The 21171-nt window shown below is 40.6% G+C and overlaps 1 protein-coding gene and 1 non-coding gene across 4 annotated transcripts in view; one reads left to right on the forward strand and one right to left on the reverse strand.

The window, feature by feature from the left end:
- chn2 (chimerin 2) overlaps positions 1–21171 on the forward strand; it is a 504281-nt gene that overhangs the window by 173184 nt on the left and 309926 nt on the right. The window contains exon 1 of one of the 3 annotated variants that reach the window (XM_080206021.1): positions 5269–5349. The exons of 1 other annotated variant lie outside the window; for it this stretch is intronic. In XM_080206021.1, coding sequence (XP_080062147.1) covers positions 5331–5349 — 19 coding nt within the window. In that variant the 5' untranslated portion in view covers positions 5269–5330. Of the gene's footprint in view, positions 1–5268; positions 5350–5839; positions 8376–21171 lie in introns of those variants that run through there. One more of the 3 variants, XM_080206002.1, reaches the window with a different exon arrangement.
- On the reverse strand, positions 13884–14075 carry LOC145361949 (U2 spliceosomal RNA). The gene has a single exon (XR_013889896.1). It is a non-coding gene; the product is annotated as a U2 spliceosomal RNA (small nuclear RNA).

The raw sequence follows: 21171 nt of genomic DNA on the forward strand, positions 1-21171 counted from the left end.
CTCTCCGTACCCAGTCGTTTCGACCTAACATACGCCTCCCTCTTCTTCCTGACCAAGTCTTCAATACCCCCTGTAATCCACGGCTCTCTAATCCTACCTTTCCCATCCTTCTGCTTAACCGGAACATACCTCCCCTGCAACCATTTCATTTTGCCCTTAAAAGCCTCCCACTTGCCAACCGTGGACTTTCCAGCTAACAGTCCCTCCCAATCAGTGTCCTGCAGCTCCCTCCTAATCCTGCTATAGCTCGCCTTTCCCCAGTTCAGCACACTCCCGTTCGGCCGGCACTCGTCCCTTTCCATTTTTATCCTAAAGTAGACGGACTTGTGGTCACTGTTAGCCACATGTTCGCCTACCTCTACCTCACCCACCTGCCCCGGCTCATTACCCAACACTAAATCCAGTATAGCCCCTACCCTAGTCGGGCTAGTTACATACTGCTCCAGCGACCCTTCCAAAACACATTTCACAAACTCCTCTTCCTCCGTACCCCCAGCTCTAGGCCCCCTCCAATTCACTCCTGGAAGATTAAAGTCACCCACTACAACCACTCTATTCTTCCTGCACCTGTCCAAAATGTCCCTGCAAATGCCTTCCTCCACTGACCTCGGGCTGTTGGGTGGCCTATAGTACACCCCTAGCAATGTGATCTCTCCCTTTTTATTCCTCAACTCCACCCACAGTGACTCAATCCCTGTCTCTTCCATATCGTCCTCCCTCTGCACTACTGTGATGTTTTCCTTTACTAACAGTGCCACCCCTCCACCTCTCTTCAACCCTCCTCTGTCACACCTAAAACACTTGTACCCAGGAACATTCAGCTGCCAGTCCTGCCCTTCCCGTAACCACGTCTCTGTTACAGCCACCACATCTAACTGCCTTACAAACATCAAGGCCCTAAGCTCATCCGTTTTCCCTGCCACACTCCTAGCATTGAAACAGACACAGTTCAACCCACGAGTGTCCCTCGGAACCTCCTTCTCCCTGATAATTTTCCTTTCACCCGACTCTCTCCCAGCCACCTCCCCACCCCCCCTCCTTATTAGTTTAAACCATTCCTGAACACCCCAGCTAACCTCCCCGCTAAGACACTAGTTCCCCTCCCGTTCAAATTCTCCCCACCCCTCCTGTACAGTTGCCCTTCTCTCCTAAACACCTCCCAGTGATCCACAAAAGTAAAGCCCTCTACCCTACACCAATCCCTCAACCATGCATTCAACTGCATGATCTCGTCATTCTTTGCCCTGCTAGTACTGGGCAGCAACCCAGAGAGTGCCACCCTGGATTCAATTCAATTCAATTCAATTTCACCATTTGCTATGGTAGGATATGTAAAAGTCAAAGTAATGTCACTTTACAATACATATATTTTCTATGTGATTTATTTTCCCATTAATTAGTAGTTCAAAATATAGTTTCTCATCATTGACATTGTCAAATATTGAAAAGAACAACTTGGGAATGATACAGAACTGTAGGATAATTTTGTTTTTTGTTTTTATTCCAATTCAATCAAATCAAGTCCAATTCAGAGTCTCAACAAGTTGAGACATTCCCAATCCAAGCTGACAAGACAGGGCTCTCACCTCCTGTCTTGGGCTTGATCTACATGATCCAAGCTGATTGGAGTAGGCATAGCTCCTCCTTCAAGAGCTTGATTTTATTTAAGTCTTAGCCAAAAGGCGAAGATACCGCTTTTAAAAATTGCTTCAAATGAAGCTGAAATGTAACCTAATGACTTCGACCAAGCACGGCATGTCGATACCACATCTGATCTTAGCCAAAAGGCCGAAAAGGAAATATTTAAACTGGACACACAATTTGAAAATGTTGATTTTGGTGCAAAATATGTTTCAGTCTTCAATGTGTTAAGTGCATCATATTTAACATGAACTAGGTGTTGTTAAGAAAATGAGGCCAGGTTGTAGGCGGTAAGGTTCTCAAGTGGCAGATTTACACCCTGGCACAGATCCACGAGTATGCATCTGGCAGAGGAAGAAAATTCCTTTCACTTTTTCCTTGAAATTGCATGGGGGGAAAAGAAATTAAAATATCTAAGACTTTGTATTGATGCGATAGGCTGGATCCTCTGACTGTTCACATTCCACCCCAGTTACCAGCAAGAACAGAGAATTTGGTGCCGAGCCAAATCTCCATTCAGTGTGGTGGGATCAGAGAATCCCAGCTGTGGATGGCATTGGAGAATCTGATCCAAAGTTAAAGAGTGTCTCCTTTGCATTTTTATGTAATAACTTAGGGTTGAATTTATTTTTGTTTTTATAAATTTTATTTTCACTTGACTTCCAGCCTAGAATTGTGATGATACTGCTCCCTGCGTGGTAAATGGACTTTGCCGTGTCCAGTATGGTGTCCAACACCCTATAGATTGCACCTGAGTCAGACGTTAGACTTATTGCCAGTACAAATCATGAGTTCAATGGCTGCTTCAGGCCATTTTGTGAATTTGGCCATGACTGACCAAATGTAGTAGTGGTCAATTTTTTCAAGTGCATCGTAGCCAAACCAACAGCATTTTTTTCCAAAAAAAAATTATTAGCTATTTTACCAGAAAATGATAAAATGATTCATTGTACTGTCTATTCGGTCTTTTAATGTCTAGTTTGCCAAGGGCAGTGATTCTATGGGATACAAGCAGTCCAAGTATGTGTGATATGCAACATTCTTCTGCATTCAGTCCAGCAAATTTCTGGAATATTTGGTTTAGCTTTAAACAGCTTCTGTATTGCTGGTTTTTAAGAATCTTGTCTTTAGCCTGCTAAGACACCAGAAAGTTATTCTGTGTTGATTCCTGCACTGTTAAAGTCCAGAATTGTATCCATATGTACCTCACCCACACTCCTTGTTGCAAAATACCTGAGTCTAAATTTCCTGACAAAACATCCTGCTGTTGGAAGTTTGGCAGATAGATGTGTGCTTCTGCCCACCTGAACCCATACTCCTGACTGGAAAATTGAGTTGGTCAGCTCATCAGTATGTTATTTGCTGTTTCCTGCTGAAGTCTCAAAGGAAATTGGCATTTCCATGGCTAAAGTGTTCACTGCCAACCATTTCCGTATTCAGTCATGAGGAAGATCTAAAGCTGTCAAAAGAGCTGGCTTACAAGCTCTCTCTTTAAATGAAGATGCTAATGTACTGACTCGATGAACCGTCTCTCAGTATGAACTATACCAACTGGTTAAGTGGAAGAGCCGAATGCCAAGAACAATAATTAGCATTTATATTACACCTTAATGTAGTGAAGAAGGTCCAAAGGCACTTTAAATGAGCATTATCAGACAAAAATTGACTGAGCCACATAAACAAAGAGGATAGATGACCAAAAGCTTTGTCAAAGAGGCAGATTTTTAAAGAAGTGACTTAGAGAAGGAGAGAGAGATAGGAAGACATAGAGATTTTATGAAGAAATTCTTGAGATTAGAATTGAAGAAGCATGCAAACCTTTGAGTCATTGGGCCTTATTTTACCATTTTGAAGTACTGGGCAGACTTGAAAATGGGAGTGTTTCAGATCCGACTTTTAGAGCTGTTCTCAGGTGCCCCCATACTTACTTTGTCTGCAAATATATCAGCAATTCTGAATCACGTTGCACAAGCCTGTGGGTGGGGCTTAACGCACCCAAAACCCTGCAGCTTCAATTGACACCTCCAAGTACATATGCGCAGAAAAAAAAAGATGGAATGCTGCTCCCCTGCCACATCCCTCCCAGGCCGAATAATGCCTACCCCGGACTCCACAGATATTGCCCCACTGCCACAACATTACTGACCACCTTATCCCCAACCCCCACCATCCAGACCGATCAGGCCCCCCCTCCCTCCCCACTGACCTCAGGCAGAGTGGCAGCAGACCTGTCTTCCTCCCCACTGATCAGAGGCAGAGGGGCAGCGGACCCAGCCCCCATCCCACCAATCTCAAGCAAGAGCTGTCGGACCCATCTTTCCCCCCTCCCCACCGATTTCAAGCAGAGAGCTGTCAGATGCTCAGCACTTATCTTCTCACGAACCCTCACTGATGGAGTGCCCAAATTGGACTTAGATGGAGCATGTCTGTTTCATGCCGATTCCAGAAGGGTGAATGCATTGGTAAAGGGAGAAGTGCCAGTAAAGTTGGAGTGCAGTCCTTTAAGTCAATTTAAATGCATGCAAATACATTTAAATGGCCGTCATGCCCAAGTGATAAACGGCCATTTACTGGCCTTGGTAAAGGGGGAACCGGCACGGAGATGGGTGGCAAATCACACTACTCAGCTCATGCCAAATTTTACCAAGTTTTTTAACCTGAAAATGGGTGAAATGCAATGGTAAAATCAGGCCCTTAGTTTTACAGTGAAGAAGCCCTTCAGCCCATTATGTCTATGCTGCCCATCAAGTACTTATTTATTCTAATCCCATTTTCCAGCACTTGGTCCATAGCCTTGAATGCTATGGCATTTCAAGTGCTCATCTAAATCCTTCTTAAATGTTATGAGAGTCTCTGCTACTACAATCCTTTCAGGCAGTGAGTTTCAGATTCCTATCACCTTCTGGGAGAAAAGGTTTTTCCTCAAATCTCCTCTAAATCTCTTGCTCCTTACCTTACATCTTCACCCTCTGGTTACTGACTCCTCTACTAAGGGGAAAGGTTTCTTACTATCTACCCTACCTATGTCGCTCATAATTTTGTACAGTTCAATCTGGCCCCCCATCAGCCTTCCTTGCCCTAAGGAAAACAACCCCAACCTACCCAGCCTTCCTTCATAGCTGAAATGCTCCAGCCCAGGAAAGATCCTGTTGAATCTTCTCTGTACCCCTTCGAGTGCAATCACATCCTTCCTGTGGTGTGACACTTAGAAGTGCACACAGTATTCCTGCCATAGCATAATGGGGACTTTATACAACTCCATCATAACCTCCCTGTTCTTATATTCTATGTCGTGGCTCATAATGGTGAGTATTCCAGATGCTTTTTTATCCATCTTATCTACCTGTTCAGCTGTCTTCAGGAATCTTTGGAAATGCACCCCAAGGTCCCTCTAGTCCTCTACGCTTTATAGCATCTTACCATTCATTCTTTGCATTGTTAGTTCCCTCAAAGTGCATTATTTTTTAGGATTAAATACTATTTGCCATTGTTCTGTCCATCTAACCAGCCCACCAATCTTGTTCTGTAATCTAAGGCTTTCCTCCTTGCTACTGACCACATCATCAATTTTTGAGTCATCTGCAAACATACTAATCATATCTTCCACATTCATGTCTAGATCATTAATGTACACTACAAACAGCAAGGGACCAAGCACCGATCCCTGTGGTGCATCACTGGATGTGGAGATGCTGGCATTGGACTGGGGTAAACACAGTAAGAAGTCTCACAACACCAGGTTAAAATCCAACAGGTTTATTTGGTAGCAAAAGCCACTAGCTTTCAGAGCACTGCTCCTTCGTCAGGTAAGTGGGAGTTCTGTTCACAAACAGGGCATATAAAGATACAAAATCAATTTATATAATAATGGTTGGAATGCGACTCTTTACAGGTAATTACTGGACACAGGTTTCCAATCACAAAAACTATCTTCGACCATCACCCTCTGGCATCTGTAGAATTTGTCTGAGAGAGTAACAACTCAAGAAAGATATATGAACACCAGCTCCATATATGACACCTCTGTAGCAACGCCTGGTATTAATAGAATGCAAACAACAGCTGCTTTGGAGGTCTTAGATGCCCATGTTGAAAGAGATTTGTCATCGCTGACTGAGATCAATCTGTCTTCCCATTGAGCAGTGGTCCATCAGGGAGTGTGATCAGCATTTTTGGTCTGCCAGGTGGGTCTTTACAAGATCTACCATTCACTCTTTCAGGTCTCCCAGTTATTTTAATCTGTTACTTTGCAGAAGCAGAACCAGCATCTGATTTGGAGTTGCAATCTGCGGCCGGTCCTTTTCAGGATGGTGAATTCAGTGAAAATAACAAACTTAGAATCATGAATTAATTGGGATGATACCTATCCATTCTGGTCATTCAAATACCAATAAATTATTCACAGTGATAAGAACAAAACATTTAGATGCACTAAAGGGGAGCATTATGGTGCAGACTGATTGATTATGAATAAGTATGGAATATTTCACTGGACTTGGATATCTAGATAATCATGGTGGCTGGCATGAGGCAAACTGCCCTGCGTTGGTCTTCCTACACTCTGAAAGTAGATGTTTTTCATAATAGGAAATTATGAGGCATGATGTTACAGTCCCTGAAAGGCATTATCTCAACATGTGTTTATATATTCAGAGCCAGTATCCACAATGACTGTGTGATGCAGAGGGGCACAGAGGGCATGACCATCTTTAACTATGTCCCATATTATGATCAGAACAATAATTCCATTTAACTTTTGCATTTATCATAATCATAGAAACCCTACAGTGCAGAAGAAAGAGGCCATTTGGCCCATTGAGTCTGCACTGACCATAATCCCACCCAGGCCCCAGCCCCACATTCCTACATATTTACCCGCTAATCCCGCTAACCTACACATCTCAGGACTCTTAAGGGGCAATTTTTAGCATGGCCAATCAACCTAACCCGCACATCTCTGGACTGTGGGAGGAAACTGGAGCTCCTGGAGGAAAACCATGCAGATACAAGGAGAATATGCAAACTCCACACAGACAATCTGCAAACTGCTGCTCATCCTGTCACTTGTGGAGCTGTTGGGAACTCCATTCCCACAAGCATGAATTCAAAGTTCTGCATGTTGGCTGTCCAGTTACTCACTAAGTTTATTTTATTAGTATCACAAGTAGGCTTACATTAACACTGCAATGAATCCCCAAGTTGTCACACTCCGGCACCTGTTCCAGTATACTGAGGGAGAATTTAGCATAGCCAATGCACCTAACCAGTGCATTTATCTGACTGTGGGAGGAAACCGGAGCACCCGGAGGAAACCCAGGCAGACACGAGGAGAACATGCAGACTCTGCACAGGCAGTGACCCAAGCCGGGAATCGAACCCAGGTCCCTAGTGCTACAGCATTCAATGCGTGGAAGTAAACAAGATCTATTTTATTCCAATTTGACAGGTCTGACCGAGAGTTCAAAACCAAGTTAACATTCTACAGTAGTCTTAGGAAACTGATAGCTCAACCAGTACTTTCTTTAACCTACAGAAATAGTTTTGCGTATATTGCAACGTTTGCTTAAGCGCACTGCCTTAATATTGTGCGCAGAGTACATTGACTAAAGAGGTTCTGCATTTTGAATTTTAGCTTGGTTTGATTTTCTTAAAAAACATGATGCCGTTTCCTTGCCAGAGATGTCTCAAACGCCTGACATTTGAGAGAAATGAGAGACAAATCACCGTCTCAGAAGCCGAGATGGATTCAATTGATAGATATCGTTCCATTTTTTAAAAGTTACACTAAACATTTGCTGAACTGCACGCGGAAAGTATCAGGAAAGGCGTGAGGCGTTTGAGGAATGACTTTGCAGGGATTCACTGCCCGCACAACAAATAAAACTCTGTGAAATAGCTCCAATCAGCTCGGAGCAACTGCAGGAGTTGAGCTGAGGGTGGCGGGCCGCTGTCGGGAGTTGTAGTCCGGCGTTGCGCTCACTCCCGCAACTGCCAACCAGCCGGCCCAACCAGGGGAACTACATGTCCCAGAGGGCGCAGCCAGCGGGCAGATTGTCCAGCCGACTTCGCCGTATGCAGCCTCCGGTCGGGCAGGCGATAATGTTTCTCTGCTTTGCCTTTTGCACATGGTAACATGTGGCCACAATACTGTGGGAACTGCGATGAAAATGGCCTAGGCGATCTGTTGCAACGTTCGCATTAAAAAAAAACCCTGCCCATATCTGTAAGAATCCCTGTGGCTGCAGTGTTTGTGGCTCCTTTTGCTGTGCGCCTTTCCACCCCTCCTCCTGTCCTGTGGGGATTTTTTTGCCGGTGGTTCTCATTGCCTGTGCTGGATATGAACGGCCTTGCCACAGTTCGTAATCGGCGTTTAAACAGGCAAACAGCTCTGACACAGTGATAACAGCGCTCCCTACTTTCCTGCAGCGGGTCGGAAACGTTGTATTGCAACCTCTCTTCTCGGCTGGAGACGTTGTATCGCAGCGCCTGTCCACGACTTCCACTAAAGGTCTGCGCCGGCGGGGGGCGGAGGGGGAGTTTGAAGAAAAACGCGTTCAGGCAACGCACTTCGGATTTGACAGTTCAGGAAGTGGTTTGAAATGGGTAATACCGCCACAACACGTAGGAGACTGCCGATCTGTCACCATTAAATCCTATGAAAATCAAAAAGAACATCAGTACATCGAGGATGGCATCAAGCAACTCGAGTTTATCTGGCTCGTCGGTTTCGTCAGGTAAGGGAGGGGAAAGCAAAACGGCAGGTTAAGATATTAAAAGCATGTTCAAGCAGCTGATACGCAAATTGAATGCTTTAAAAACGCATTGGCAGCGTTGCTAGGTGAGCTTGTTGTCTGACATTGTTTAAAGATTTAATCCATGGCAACATGCTATTGCGTGAAATGTTCTTTATCTACAATAATAAACATTATCTGTGATTTGAGATAAATCTCTCGTAATTTCAGCTTTTTGAGCTAGTTTACTTTGTTAGGGTCATATATATATTAAAAGTCACTGATTAAGTTGCTGCATTCTTATGTCTAATCCCCCTTTCAGTAAAACGAGACTACCCTTGCCTTAGCAACAATTATGATCTATAGCAGTTTTGTTTCTATATATCTAATAGTACAGCAAGAAGAATGATTATTTCAGAGGTCATTCTGGTATGGTGTAGACAGTTGATATTCTTCATTAGATCACTCAAACTATAATCATAAGTGAATATCAAATGAGTAACCTAATTTGTATCTAATAATTTATGATTCATTATTTCTATAACATTAGATCTTTTTAAGAAAAACGTTCTGATAACTACGACATTTTAAAAAATTCAAAATATTTTGATTTCTATGTTAATTGAGGACTACAATCACATTTTTAATTGATTTGTCAGTGCAGTGTGATTGAAATTATATTTAGGTATCGATAAATTAATAGTTTATGATTAAGATTGAAGTTCTTGCTTTTCTGATAAATGCTGAGTACCACTTCTCCATTTCACATCTGAGAAATGGTGTTAAAAAAGATTGAAATTTTGAAAAATTGTCAGTAGGAAATGTGTTGGGAAAATCTGTTGACACTATTACAACAACAATAAATTACAAAATGATAAATCATTTTAGTGTCTTTTGGATGTTCAGGTTTTCAAAATGTGCAAAAATTCACTAGAAGCAGAGATATTTGAGCTGATTTTAATTAAGATGGTTAAATTTGACCGGGGTGAATTATGTAACTGCTCATTTTTGAAGAGATTTATATGAGAAAATAATGACGATTATAGGATAAAATGATGTCATTTATAGAGCTATTCCTGTTTTAAATAGATGCTACAAAATGTTCTGTTTTATTTGAAAGTAATTTGAGCAGCACAATCCAGTTATATCCATACGTAATATTGAATAGCCTGCTACATTAGGGAATAATTTAACAATGGAAATTTACTAATGGCTTAATATAATTTTACATCCCTTCATAATTGCAATGCGCTTTGTTTTCATACTTATGCTCTAATGTTGCTCTATTTCTATTAGTGGACACAAATACTTTGTAGCCAAAGAGTGAATAGCTATATAAAATATTTACCTTTATGTTTGAAAAAAGAAAAAAATGCCTCAACCCGATATTGTAAATTTTGGAGAAACGTTAATCTGTACATCAGGAAATAATCTGATGAGATTGTGAAACCTTTTGATTCACTTACACATTGAGCATTTCTGAAGCTTACCTGCTTTATAGCTTCAAGGAAGTAAGAGTCTGGCATCTTGCCATGGTAACACAGCATGAATTGGCAATTTGATGTGTTAAGTGTGTGTCGCTGGTGCTACCCTATATTTAGGATTCATTCTAAAAATATAATGAAACACTGCATGGAGTTACATTTATGTTGACCAAAGTAATTTGTATATGCTCATGCATGTCTTAAAAACATCTCCACTCTGCAGCTGAGTTCACTAGATGTTTATACTAAAATCTGAACTGTGTCTGCAGTGCAGTTGTTTTGCTTTAAGAAAATGCAAATACATTGCTATTTCAAGAAAAAAGACATGTCCGCTTTACTGCCACTAAACTTTATGTGTGTGTTTGGCGAGGGAAAGTCCTCTTTCTTCCAAACTTAACCGTTGGATATGGATAAATAAATGACCAAACTTTACTTTGCAGTTTGACACCACAGTGAGTCATTTGGGAGTGTATTTTGGCATATTGAAAAGAACTGTACTATTGCTTCCATTTATATATTTAAAGAGAAAGTTAAATGTGGTATATTTAATTTTCTTATTTTGTGAATATTATAGCTAGCTTAAAATTAGTGTGCTGTTACTCCAGTGAGAATGACTTTTTCTTTAAATTTTGCACAAATAATGGTAATTAAATATACCCAGAAGTGACAGTATTAAACATGTGATACTGACTCCAAAAGAGAAAACGCTGGAAAATTTCAGCAGTTCTGGCAGCATCTGTAAGGAGAGAAAAGAGCTGACGTTTCGAGTCTAGATGACACTTTGTCAAAGCTGGTGCTACCCTATATTTAGGATTCATTCTAAAAATATAATGAAACTTTGCATGGAGTTACATTTATGTTGACCAAAGCAATTTGTATACGTTCATGCATGCCTTAAAAACATCTCCACTCTATAGCTGGGTTTATTGGATAGTGACTCACTATCTGCATATTTTTGGGAGGTAGCTCCATGATACAACCCACTCAGTGCGTGTAGAATTTTTCCAAGTGAGGGCTGCAAATTATCCGCAAGACTTGGAAGTAATTGATGTCACTTGAATCATCCATGGCACAGAGGCATCTATCTGTGATACTGAATTCACGAGACAAAGGCCAAAGAGTTGTGGATTCAAATCAGTTCACTTTGCACATATAGAACTTTTTTTTATTCATTGGTGGGACATGGGCGTCACTGGCTGGTCAGCATTTATTGCCCATCCCGAGTTACTCTTGTTCAGAGGGCAGTTGAGAGTCAACCACATTGTTGTGGCTCTGCAGTCACATGTATGCCAGACAAGGTAAGAATGGTTGATTTCCTTCCCTAAAGGACATTAGTGAAACAGATGGGTTTTTCTGACAGTCGACAATGGTTTCATGGTCATCAGTAGGTTCGTAAATCCAGATTTTTATATTGAATTCAAATTCCACCATCTGCTGAACCTGGGTCCCCAGTTCTGATTCCCTGAAAAGTTTTAGTTACAATGGATCTTGACATAATTTTTATTGCAATAGCATTGTCTGCTTCACAAACAATGTACAAACTTAACAATCTTGAAGTAATGTTTCAAGATAATCTGTTTGTGTGGAATTCTTAAAAATGGTCCATATTTTAATGCAAGTGAGCTTGTTATTGTTTTCAACTGAGACATAGATTTTGAACTATGATAGGTGGATTTTAATAGTACAGAAGATTAATAGTGTTTTTCTCACAGTGCTTGACATGTACAACATCAGCAAATGGATACACTTCCTTAAAAACAGCATTCAAGTTTTTTTTTAGAATGAAATGTATCATACTAATCAATACAAACAGAGTTTCTTCTCCATGCCTGGTATGATTTTCCAAACAAGAAACTTGGACTTCTGCCAATACTTATCCTGAGCCATCTGCTAGAATCAAAAGCAAATTACAGGAGTGATGGAAATCTGAAATAAAAATAGAAAATGCTGAATGCATTCAACAGGCTACTCAGCATCTGGGCAGAGAGAAACAGAACAAATATCAGGTGGTTGAGCTTTCACCTGAACTGGAAAAAGTAATAGCAGTTTCATTGATTTTAAACACATACAGAGGCAGAGATGATAAAGGTATTATGATCAAATTGTTGAATTCAGTGTGGAGTCTGGATGGCTGCCCCATTTCCTACTTGTGAGCTCTCACCCATTATTCTCCCATAAAGGTGATCGGGTTCTTTTTGACCTCATCTTCCAGCCATCAGTCTCCATACTTGTGAATCATCTTTCAGCATTTCTGCCACTTTGAGCATAATGACACAACCAAACAGATCTTTCTTATCCCTCTCTTTTTAGCATTCTCAAGGAACTGCAGTTCAACCTGTGGAGTAGTGAGACATCTGTGACATCAACTTCTGGATTTCTCCATTTCACCATTCACACAAGTGTTCCAGAGGTTGCTGTCATATTTATCCCATTGTAACAGTGAACCCTGATTGCCTTGCCATTTATTCTCATTATGTATACAGGGCAATTATCTTGGAGCATGCTCCTAACAGCATGGTGGCACAGTGGTTAGCACTGCTGCCTCATAGAGCCAGGCACCCAAATTTGATTCTGGCCTGGTGTCATTTTCTGTGTGGAGTTTGCGCATTCTCCCTGTGTCGATGTGGGTTTCCTCTGGGTGCTCTAGCTTCGTCCCACAGTCCAAAGTAGTGTGGGTTAGGTTGACTGGCCAATTTAAATTGCTCCTTTAGTGTCGGGGGGAGGGGGTGGGGGAGGGGGGTGGCTAACAGGGTAAATATGTGTTTACAGGATAGGGATTGGGTGGGATTGTTGTTGGTGCAGGCTTGATGGGCCAAGTGGCCTCCTCCTGCACTATTGGGATTCTATGATGGCAATGTGATCAGTACAAGTAAAAGTAAAGTTTATTTATTAGTCACAAGCAAGGCTTACAGAAGTTTTCCTCATCGCCACATTCTGGCATCTGTTTGGGATAATGCACCAGACTGGGGGAGGAAACCGGAGCAGCTGGTGGAAAACCATGATGACACGGGGAGAAAGTGCAAATTCCACACAGACAGTGACACAAGCCAGGAATCAAACCTGGGACCCTGGCACTGTGAGGTAGCAGTGCTAACCACTTAAGGGCAATAACGTTTCAAGCAGAAGCCTATGTACCATGTTCTCAAAGCAGATGGGAATACAGCTTTGTTGACGTTGCCCAGATTCAGTGAAATGTACAAATTGTCTTTTGTTTATGACTAATATCCATGAAGGTGAGAAAAGTAATTGGATAGAAAAATATTATCTGCTTAGTAATGAATTTCCAAGCCTATTTCTATTTTGATGTTTCTAATTTTAAAGAAATATACATTTGAAAACAAATTTGCCAAAGTGAGACTTTTCACAATAGCAATTTTTGAAAGCATGTTGTAGTATTTACTGCTAAGGCTCCCTGAGTCTTTACCCACAAATTAATGTATTTCATTAACATTATGAAGCATGCACTCGGAGGATACATCATATTTACAACATGATACAGGCCTTTGCTTCCATGTTTTTATTTCACACCATTTCAGCCTCCTCCGTCCTCTTTCATCTAACTTCTTCAACCTTCATCAACATACTCTTTATTCCTTTCTCTCTCATATATTTCTTTAGCATCTCCTAACTATATCTATGCTGTTTGCCTCAGCCACTCTTACGGTGATGAATTTCACATTCTAACCATTTCTAATGTAAGGACATTCTCTTGAATTCCCTATCGATTTATTAGCGACCACCTTATATTTGTAGTCCCTAATTCTGATCTTCACTGCAAGAGGAAACATCTTTTTTATATCTACCTGCAGAATCTTTCATAATTTTAAAGACTCTTTCAGCTCACCCATCAGCCTGTAACAGTGACGACACTTCAAATGTACTTCATTGGCTGTAAAGCACTTTTTTTAATACTTTATTCCAATTCAATCCAATCAAATCAAATCCAATTCAGGGTCCCAACAAGTTGGGACATTCCCGATCCAAGCTGACAAGACAGGGCTCTCACCTCCTGTCTTGGGCTTGATCTACATGATCCAAGCTGATTGGAGTAGGTATAGCTCCTCCTCCAAGGCTTGATATCATTTGCGTCTTAGCCAAAAGGCCGAGATGCCGCTTGAAAAAATTGCTTCAAATGAAGCTAAAATGTAACCCAGTGACTTCAACCAAGTACAGCATGTCGATACAACACTTGATCTTAGCCAAAAGGCCAAGAAGCGATTTTTTTTTTCCCCCAAAAAATATACTTTATTCATAAAAATCTCAATTAAAACATTGCAAGTCTACATGTCTGTAAATTGCAAACAGTGCAGAATAAAACATTTTTACAGTTCTATACAAATTACAGTTATTTCATTTTAATTCTTAAAACTATATACATGCCTCAAAAATTAATGTGTGCCGTTATTGCTCAGATTGGCACACAGTTACGCAGGTCGAGGGTATTCTGCAGTTCCCGGGCCCTTGGTCTGCCTCCGTTAAAAGGCCTTATAGTGTGGCCTTTCCCCATTGTGCCTTTGCGGCAGCTGCCCCAAGCTTCAGCGCGTCCCTCAGCACGTAGTCCTGGACCTTGGAATGTGCTAGCCTGCAACACTTGGTCGAGGACAGTTCTTTCACCTGGAAGATCAGCAAGTTTTGGGTGGACCAAAGTGCGTCCTTCACTGAGTTGATGGCCTTCCAGCAGCAGTTGATATTTGTCTCAGTGTGTGTCCCCGGGAACAGCCCATAGAGCACAGAGTCCTGCGTCACTGAGCTGCTTGGGATGAACCTCGCCAAATACCACTGCATCTCACTCCAGACCCTCTTTGCAAGAAGCGAATTATGACATCTGGTGGCTGGGAAAGGCCTGATCATAAATTAAAGATTTTCTATTTCTACTGAAAAGAGCCCCAACCTATATCACTTCTTAGTTCTATTTAGGTGCATTGACCGTGCTAAATTCTCCCTCAGTGTATCCAAACAGGTGGCGGAACGTGGTAACTAGGGGATTTTCACAGTAACTTCATTGCAGCGTTAATGTAAGCTACTTGTGACAATAAAATCAAATTAAGTTTCTAGTATTTTCCAGTAAATCATCATTTCACTTTCTCCAGTGACTTTATAATGTGATAAGCTGAACTATCCAAAGTACTGCAAATGCAGGCTAACTAAAATTTGTCTTCAACATAATCACACTGCCTTTCTGTTCTATCCCCGTACAAATGAACATCATTGCTTTGTTTGCTTTTTTAATGGCTATTGTTACTAGTATTGCTGCTTATAGTGATTTGCATAACTAGCTCCAGAACTTCCTATTCTGATTCATTTAGATCCTTATTTTCTATAAAATATATAACATTCTTTATTCTTCATGTCAAAATGTAACATCCTGTGTGTATCTATAATCATGTTGATTTGCCCCCCAGTTTGGTATTGCCTATAAAGTTTGAAATTGTACTCGTGATTCCCAAGTCTAAATTGTTCATGTAGATAGTGAACAACAGTCTTCTCAGTACCATTCATGAGGAAGATTACTTTTGTTTTAAGTTCAAAAGCAGCTGTGTTTTTTAGTGTCTTTCTCAAGATAGCGGCTTACAGAGAGAGTGCTTCATGGCAGAGGCCGTAGGATCACAACAAACCAGGTGGGACTTGCACTAGTGTTGAATTTCAAAATTGAAACATCCCCCTTTTAACAAAAGATAAAGTTGCATGCATGATCATGCGTAACTGTGAGTTACCCAAGTTACCCACTATACACCAACTATTCTCGTGCATTAACAATTGTTCTACTGGTCAGTCTCTGCATCTGAACAACATTTGTAAATTTTGCCAGTCTCTTAATGGTGTGTGTTTTTATTTGCTGTTTGTCTGGGTGATGTTCCTTGTCCAGGGAATGTTGTTGGCACGGTAACTGTTGTTCCATTGCTGTTGTTGAGCATCTGTAGATCTCTGTACAGCAGGTGAGATCCCTTCTCTCTGATCAGCCAACTACTGTGAAGGAACAGCTGTACTAGTTGTTTGTGGATGTCTGCAGTTACGCTGATAAATTTGGTCCTTTACTTCCACCATGTACCCCATGGTGACAATTTTTCTCTGCATGCGTCATATTGACACAGGGGCTGACCCTTGTTGAGAGCACTTGAAGGTTTGCACCCTGACTGGTTCTCCAATGATCAGTTCTTGCAATGGCGTCTCCATTTGATTGGGGATAGGGCGGAAATAAATGAGGTATGGTGTTGAAATTCCCAACCTTTTGTGAAGCAGCAAAAATTCTTAATTCATGAACCGAGGGCCATTGTCACCTATCACAGTGTCTGAAGTGCAGTAACAACCTGAATGTGCTTTTGGGCATTCTACTGTTTCTCCTGTCATTATTAAAGTCAGCTTTGTCTAACTCCCAATAGTCATAATTGTAGTTTATAATCTCAAGATAATCATTTCCTGCTAAAAGTGAAGAGGTCTTCTCCCAATTTAGTCCATGATCTATCTGCCTCTTTTAGGGCAAACCAAATAAACCAACTCAAATTAACTCAGGGACAAAGTAAAAGGGGCAGCTCCCCAAAAGGAGGGGGAACAACCCGAACGCAAACAAAGTATGATCGTCTGGGATGTCACATTTAATCAGAAGCTCTCTAGCTTGCTTAGCCTGTTGCTCGTTACAACCATCACTCAGGCCAATGTGGTCTTTAAATTTGTTGCTCATGTTTAACTAGTAGAGCACTTTCTTAACTTCCTCATATTTCATTCAATTACTTGATGGCATGATTGGATGTGCTTCAGCATCTCTCCTCTCATCTTCTTCAGGATGATTCTATTTTCTTTCTTCAAGATGCATTTTTGGGTTGTCAGTTCATTTCAAAGTGATCCAGTATACTGTTATGACCACAGGTGTACCCTGAATGCTGTTGGACCATCCTTTCATCACTACCTTTTGTAGCATTTAGAATTGTATCATGTTGGTTAGTTCGCTTGATTTGAACTAGATATTTGTCATTTGGATTGAATGTCTCTGCTGGGTCAATGACTTCTGGATCATGTAGAGCAGCTGCTTCTCATTGAATCTGGAAGATTTCACATTCTGGTGTATTCTCCACTTTCTGCATGGGGGTCGCTGCTCTCAACAGCATGTCTACAATGCACATCTGTTTCCCTTGCTTGTATGTCACGTCCAGATCATACCTGTGTGAGTGAAGTAGCACTCTTTGTAGTTACTGTGGAGCAGATAGTAGCGTTTTGAGAAAATTGCTTTGAAGTTGCTTATGGCTGGACTCCACTGTCTCTTCCCAAGCAAGCATTGATGAAAATGCTCACGATCAAAACCAAGAGCCAGGAACTCTTTCTCGATCTGAACATAGTGTCATTCAATTTATAATAGTGCTCTGAGTGCCAATGCAATTGGTTGTCATTGCTGCATTAGAGCTGCTCTGAATCTGTCTTGCTGGTGTCGCACTGCAAGGTGATTTCATCATTGAGATCATATTACTTCACCGCTGGCATTGTCATCACTAGTTGCTTGATTTGACTGAATGCTGCTTCTTGTTCCGTGCGCCAATATTACTGCGCCTCCTTGGTACTGAACTTGTATTATAGTTCACACTCTGATGACAAATTGGGCAAAGCTTTTGCGAGATATTTCATGCATCCAGCAAATTGTTGCTCTGCTTTCACGTCAGTTGGTCGATTTATTCTTGCCTTCAAAATCTGGCAGAGACTTCTGTTGTCACTATGTGACCCATGTGCTTGACTTCAGGTAACTTCAACTACAGTTTGTTCTCGATCAGCTTCAGATTCATCTGGTTCTCTTTAGCAAATGGTTTAAGTTCTGATTGTAGTCAGCTGTGGCTTCCTATTGTGCCTGGCCATCTACTCTGGTAAGATCACTGACTGACTATCCTATGTTGTCTGCATTGATACTCTTCTGGAAATGCTAAATTTGGGATATACCATCTGTATATCCTAAATACTATCCAGAATGTAGTTAGAAAGCTGTTGCTTTCATCCAGTTTCGCTTGCCAGTATTACTTCTGTGGATATCTCTCCAGTGGTTTCTTTTTTTCAGCCTAACACTTGTTTGCAAAATGATTCCACTTCTTGCAGTTATAACACTGCTTTCCTCATGCTGGACAACCCTTCTTTTCCTTTGTATGATGTCCTCCACAATATCTGCATTCTGTCCTTTGTCTGCAATTGTTTTGCTGTTTCGATCTGGAATCTCCCTCAGGATAATACATCGCCTAGTCTGCTATATGTGTTAATTTTTCTTGTTGTTAACATGATTAGTGGTCCTGTAACTCTATTGTTCCATGTTTGATTTTTAAGAAAGTGGTACTCCAGGGTTCCATTCTAGGATCTTCCCATCCAGTTATAACACCAGCTGGGGTCGTAATGGAAGGTTGGGGAAGTGCTCGACAGATTGCTCTTATAAGGAGCCCATATTCACATTTGAGGGAGTGTGGCCAATGGTCAAGAGTTAATTTAGCTCATTTGTAAAATCAGACTTACTAGTAGTACCAGCTGAGGTCTGTAACCTGACTCATGCTTCAGCATTCAATCTTCAAAACCAGAGCAGCTGTGATATTGCTAATAGTTGTGCAAGACTTGGGTGATTCACGGGGAAAGTAAAATAATGACAGGTATGCCCCGGCCCAATTTAAAATGAAGGTGAAAAAATACCAATAGTTATTAATAACTTAAAATCAAAAGGCAAGTGACAGCAAGATGGGAACAAATAAGATAAAAGCACCAAGAGGCAATGCAAATGATTATGCATCTCCAGAAAATAGGACCTTAGGCAATTGAGGTGCAATCAAGTCCAATTGATTTGCAAAGTGAAAAGTTGTGCCTTGGGCAGACAGGCCTCTGAAGATGAACAGCAGTTTTGGAATGTAAAATATCAGGTAGAAAGTGGCCACATTATTGATTTCAGAAGTAAGTAATAACTGCCTTTTAATTGCTATAAATATTAAATCCATGATTTAAAGTAAAAATATGGGTTGAACCACTTTGGGAAGTAAAATAAACTCAATTGCTTCTCTATGATGATCCATATTTCTGTGAGTTGGTATGATTATCGGTGTCTGTTTGAGAATAAGAGAAGGAAGGCACTCCCCTGCTGTCTGCTATAGACAGGCTTAATGTGGTACTTTATAGATTTAACGTCTGACTCACTGAGTACAATTGTTAATTATAATGATAGGCAACTAATTATCATAACAAAAGGAAAAACGTTTAAATTTAACTTAATCCATGGGATAGTTTTAAAAGCACATCCTTTTTCCTCAGGAAACTTTTACATAAAATCCAACTGAAACATTTAATTTGAGCAGTTTTTAATTTCAATGGCTCTGTCTCATTTTGCTAGTCTATTTAAGTAGTTGCTTTGAACACAAGTGAAAGCCATTTCTGATGTAAGATCAATTAGAAGGTGAAGGCAGTAAAGTATTTAATACCCTAGTTCACTTGAAAGTAAAAGAAATGCCCCCCTTCCTAGTTTCATGCAGTAACCATGTATCCATACCTTAATTTAGCTTTTGTTTATTAGTTCACAAGTAGGCTTACATTAACACTGCAATGAAGTTACTGTGAAAATTCCCTAGTCGCCACACTCCGGTGCCCATTTGGCTACATTGAGGGAGAATTTAGTATGGCCAATACAGCTGACCAGCATGCCTTTTTTTGGACTGTGGGATTGAACCAGAGCACCTGGAGGAAACCCATGCAGATATGGGGAGAATACAGGCAATAACCCAAGCCTGGAATCAAACTTGGTTCTCTGCATTCTGAGGCAGCAGTGCTAACCACTGTGCTCCCTGATCTGCGACTTGATCTTAAGAGAATGAGAATAAAAATCTGTTTTTGGATCTGCCTTGCATTTCAGGACCAACCCATAAAAATGTAATTATTTTTCTCGAACATTCCATCTTGCAGTGTAGTGGAAATAATTGAGGATTTTTTGTATACTTCTAACTTTTTCACACAACTAATAGAAATCTGGAATATTATCCTCTAAAAGCGTTGGATGTTGAGACAATTTCAAGACTTGGATTATTCACTTTTGTAAAGTTTAAAGTTGTGTGGAATAAACACAAGTAAGTGGAGTTGAAATATGAATCAGTTGTGATCTAATAGAACAATGAAACAAGCCCTGAATGGTCTACTCCTATTCCAATATTCTAAAATCTCTTTTTTTTTTACACATTATGAGAAATGTGGGCTGGAATTTTCCAGCTATTCACATCCACCCGCTGTTGCAACCGAGGGTGGAGAACTTGGCGCTAGCCATATCTACATTCACAATATTGGGACCAAAGAATCCCGCTGACATGAATGGCCAGAAAACTCCAGCCATGATTTATTTTCCTCCAGGGTGCAGGACTGTGTTAAATCTTTCTGGAAACCATTTGCATTAATTTAAAGCTTGCTTAATGTTGAAGTCATGTTTATCTCTTAGAAGTCACAAAATTGAATGCTACCTTCATCTACCGAAGCTTTGATTATAAGCTTTTAATAGTGAAAAACATAATATTAAAAATAAGCAAAATGCTTTCTTATTAAGCTAGAGTGGGAAGAACAGAAAAATGCAATTATCTATTAGAAATTATAGGTCCTTTTGTTCAGCTTGTGAGAAGGACCTGAGAGGGTATGGGCTTCCAACAACTTTGCAGTGATGATTTGGAGCTGAGTTGTAGTAACCAGAGACAATCCTCTCACAACAATGTAGTGGAGGTTTGGAATTTGTTGAAGTTGCAATTGTAGCTGTGAAGCCATATTTAGTCTTTTGGGCTGGACTGCATTGCTGCAGCAACTTACTGCTTCTCCCAGTAGTTAATTTTTGAATATCTGTTTTGTTCATTCAGCGGCATCAATACAAGGAAATTTTGTTTTTAATTCTTAGAATCACCATTATGGACTCTTTAATAAACTGCAACACCATTTTGGAGTCATTTTAAACTGATCTGCTCAGAAGAACACTTATTTCCAGTTCCACCGTATCTATCATTGTAGCTTCATTGCCAATTCCACACTAATCAATAACAATTAAGTATGCCTACAATGCTGCAGGTTCATATGCACCATGGGTTATCGGCTTGAGACTACTGAAACTTAATTTATTTTTGATCTTTGCATCTTGCTGGACAAGGAGAGTTTTACTGCTAAGTTTGGATAAGGCTCAAATTCAAGTAGCCCTCAAGGTGCATGGTTATAGTTCTGATCCATTGTTATTCACTCTTCCCTTGTAACTGAATATGCAAATGTATGTTTTATGGAGAGCTAATGTAAATTTTGCATTTCCTTGCGTTTGGGATTCTGCACTCATTAGGAAAAGGTGCAATGCCACT

Source organism: Carcharhinus amblyrhynchos, chromosome 2 (assembly GCF_965287045.1).
Source record: "Carcharhinus amblyrhynchos chromosome 2, sCarAmb.v2.hapA, whole genome shotgun sequence".
Taxonomy (NCBI): Eukaryota; Metazoa; Chordata; class Chondrichthyes; order Carcharhiniformes; family Carcharhinidae; genus Carcharhinus; species Carcharhinus amblyrhynchos.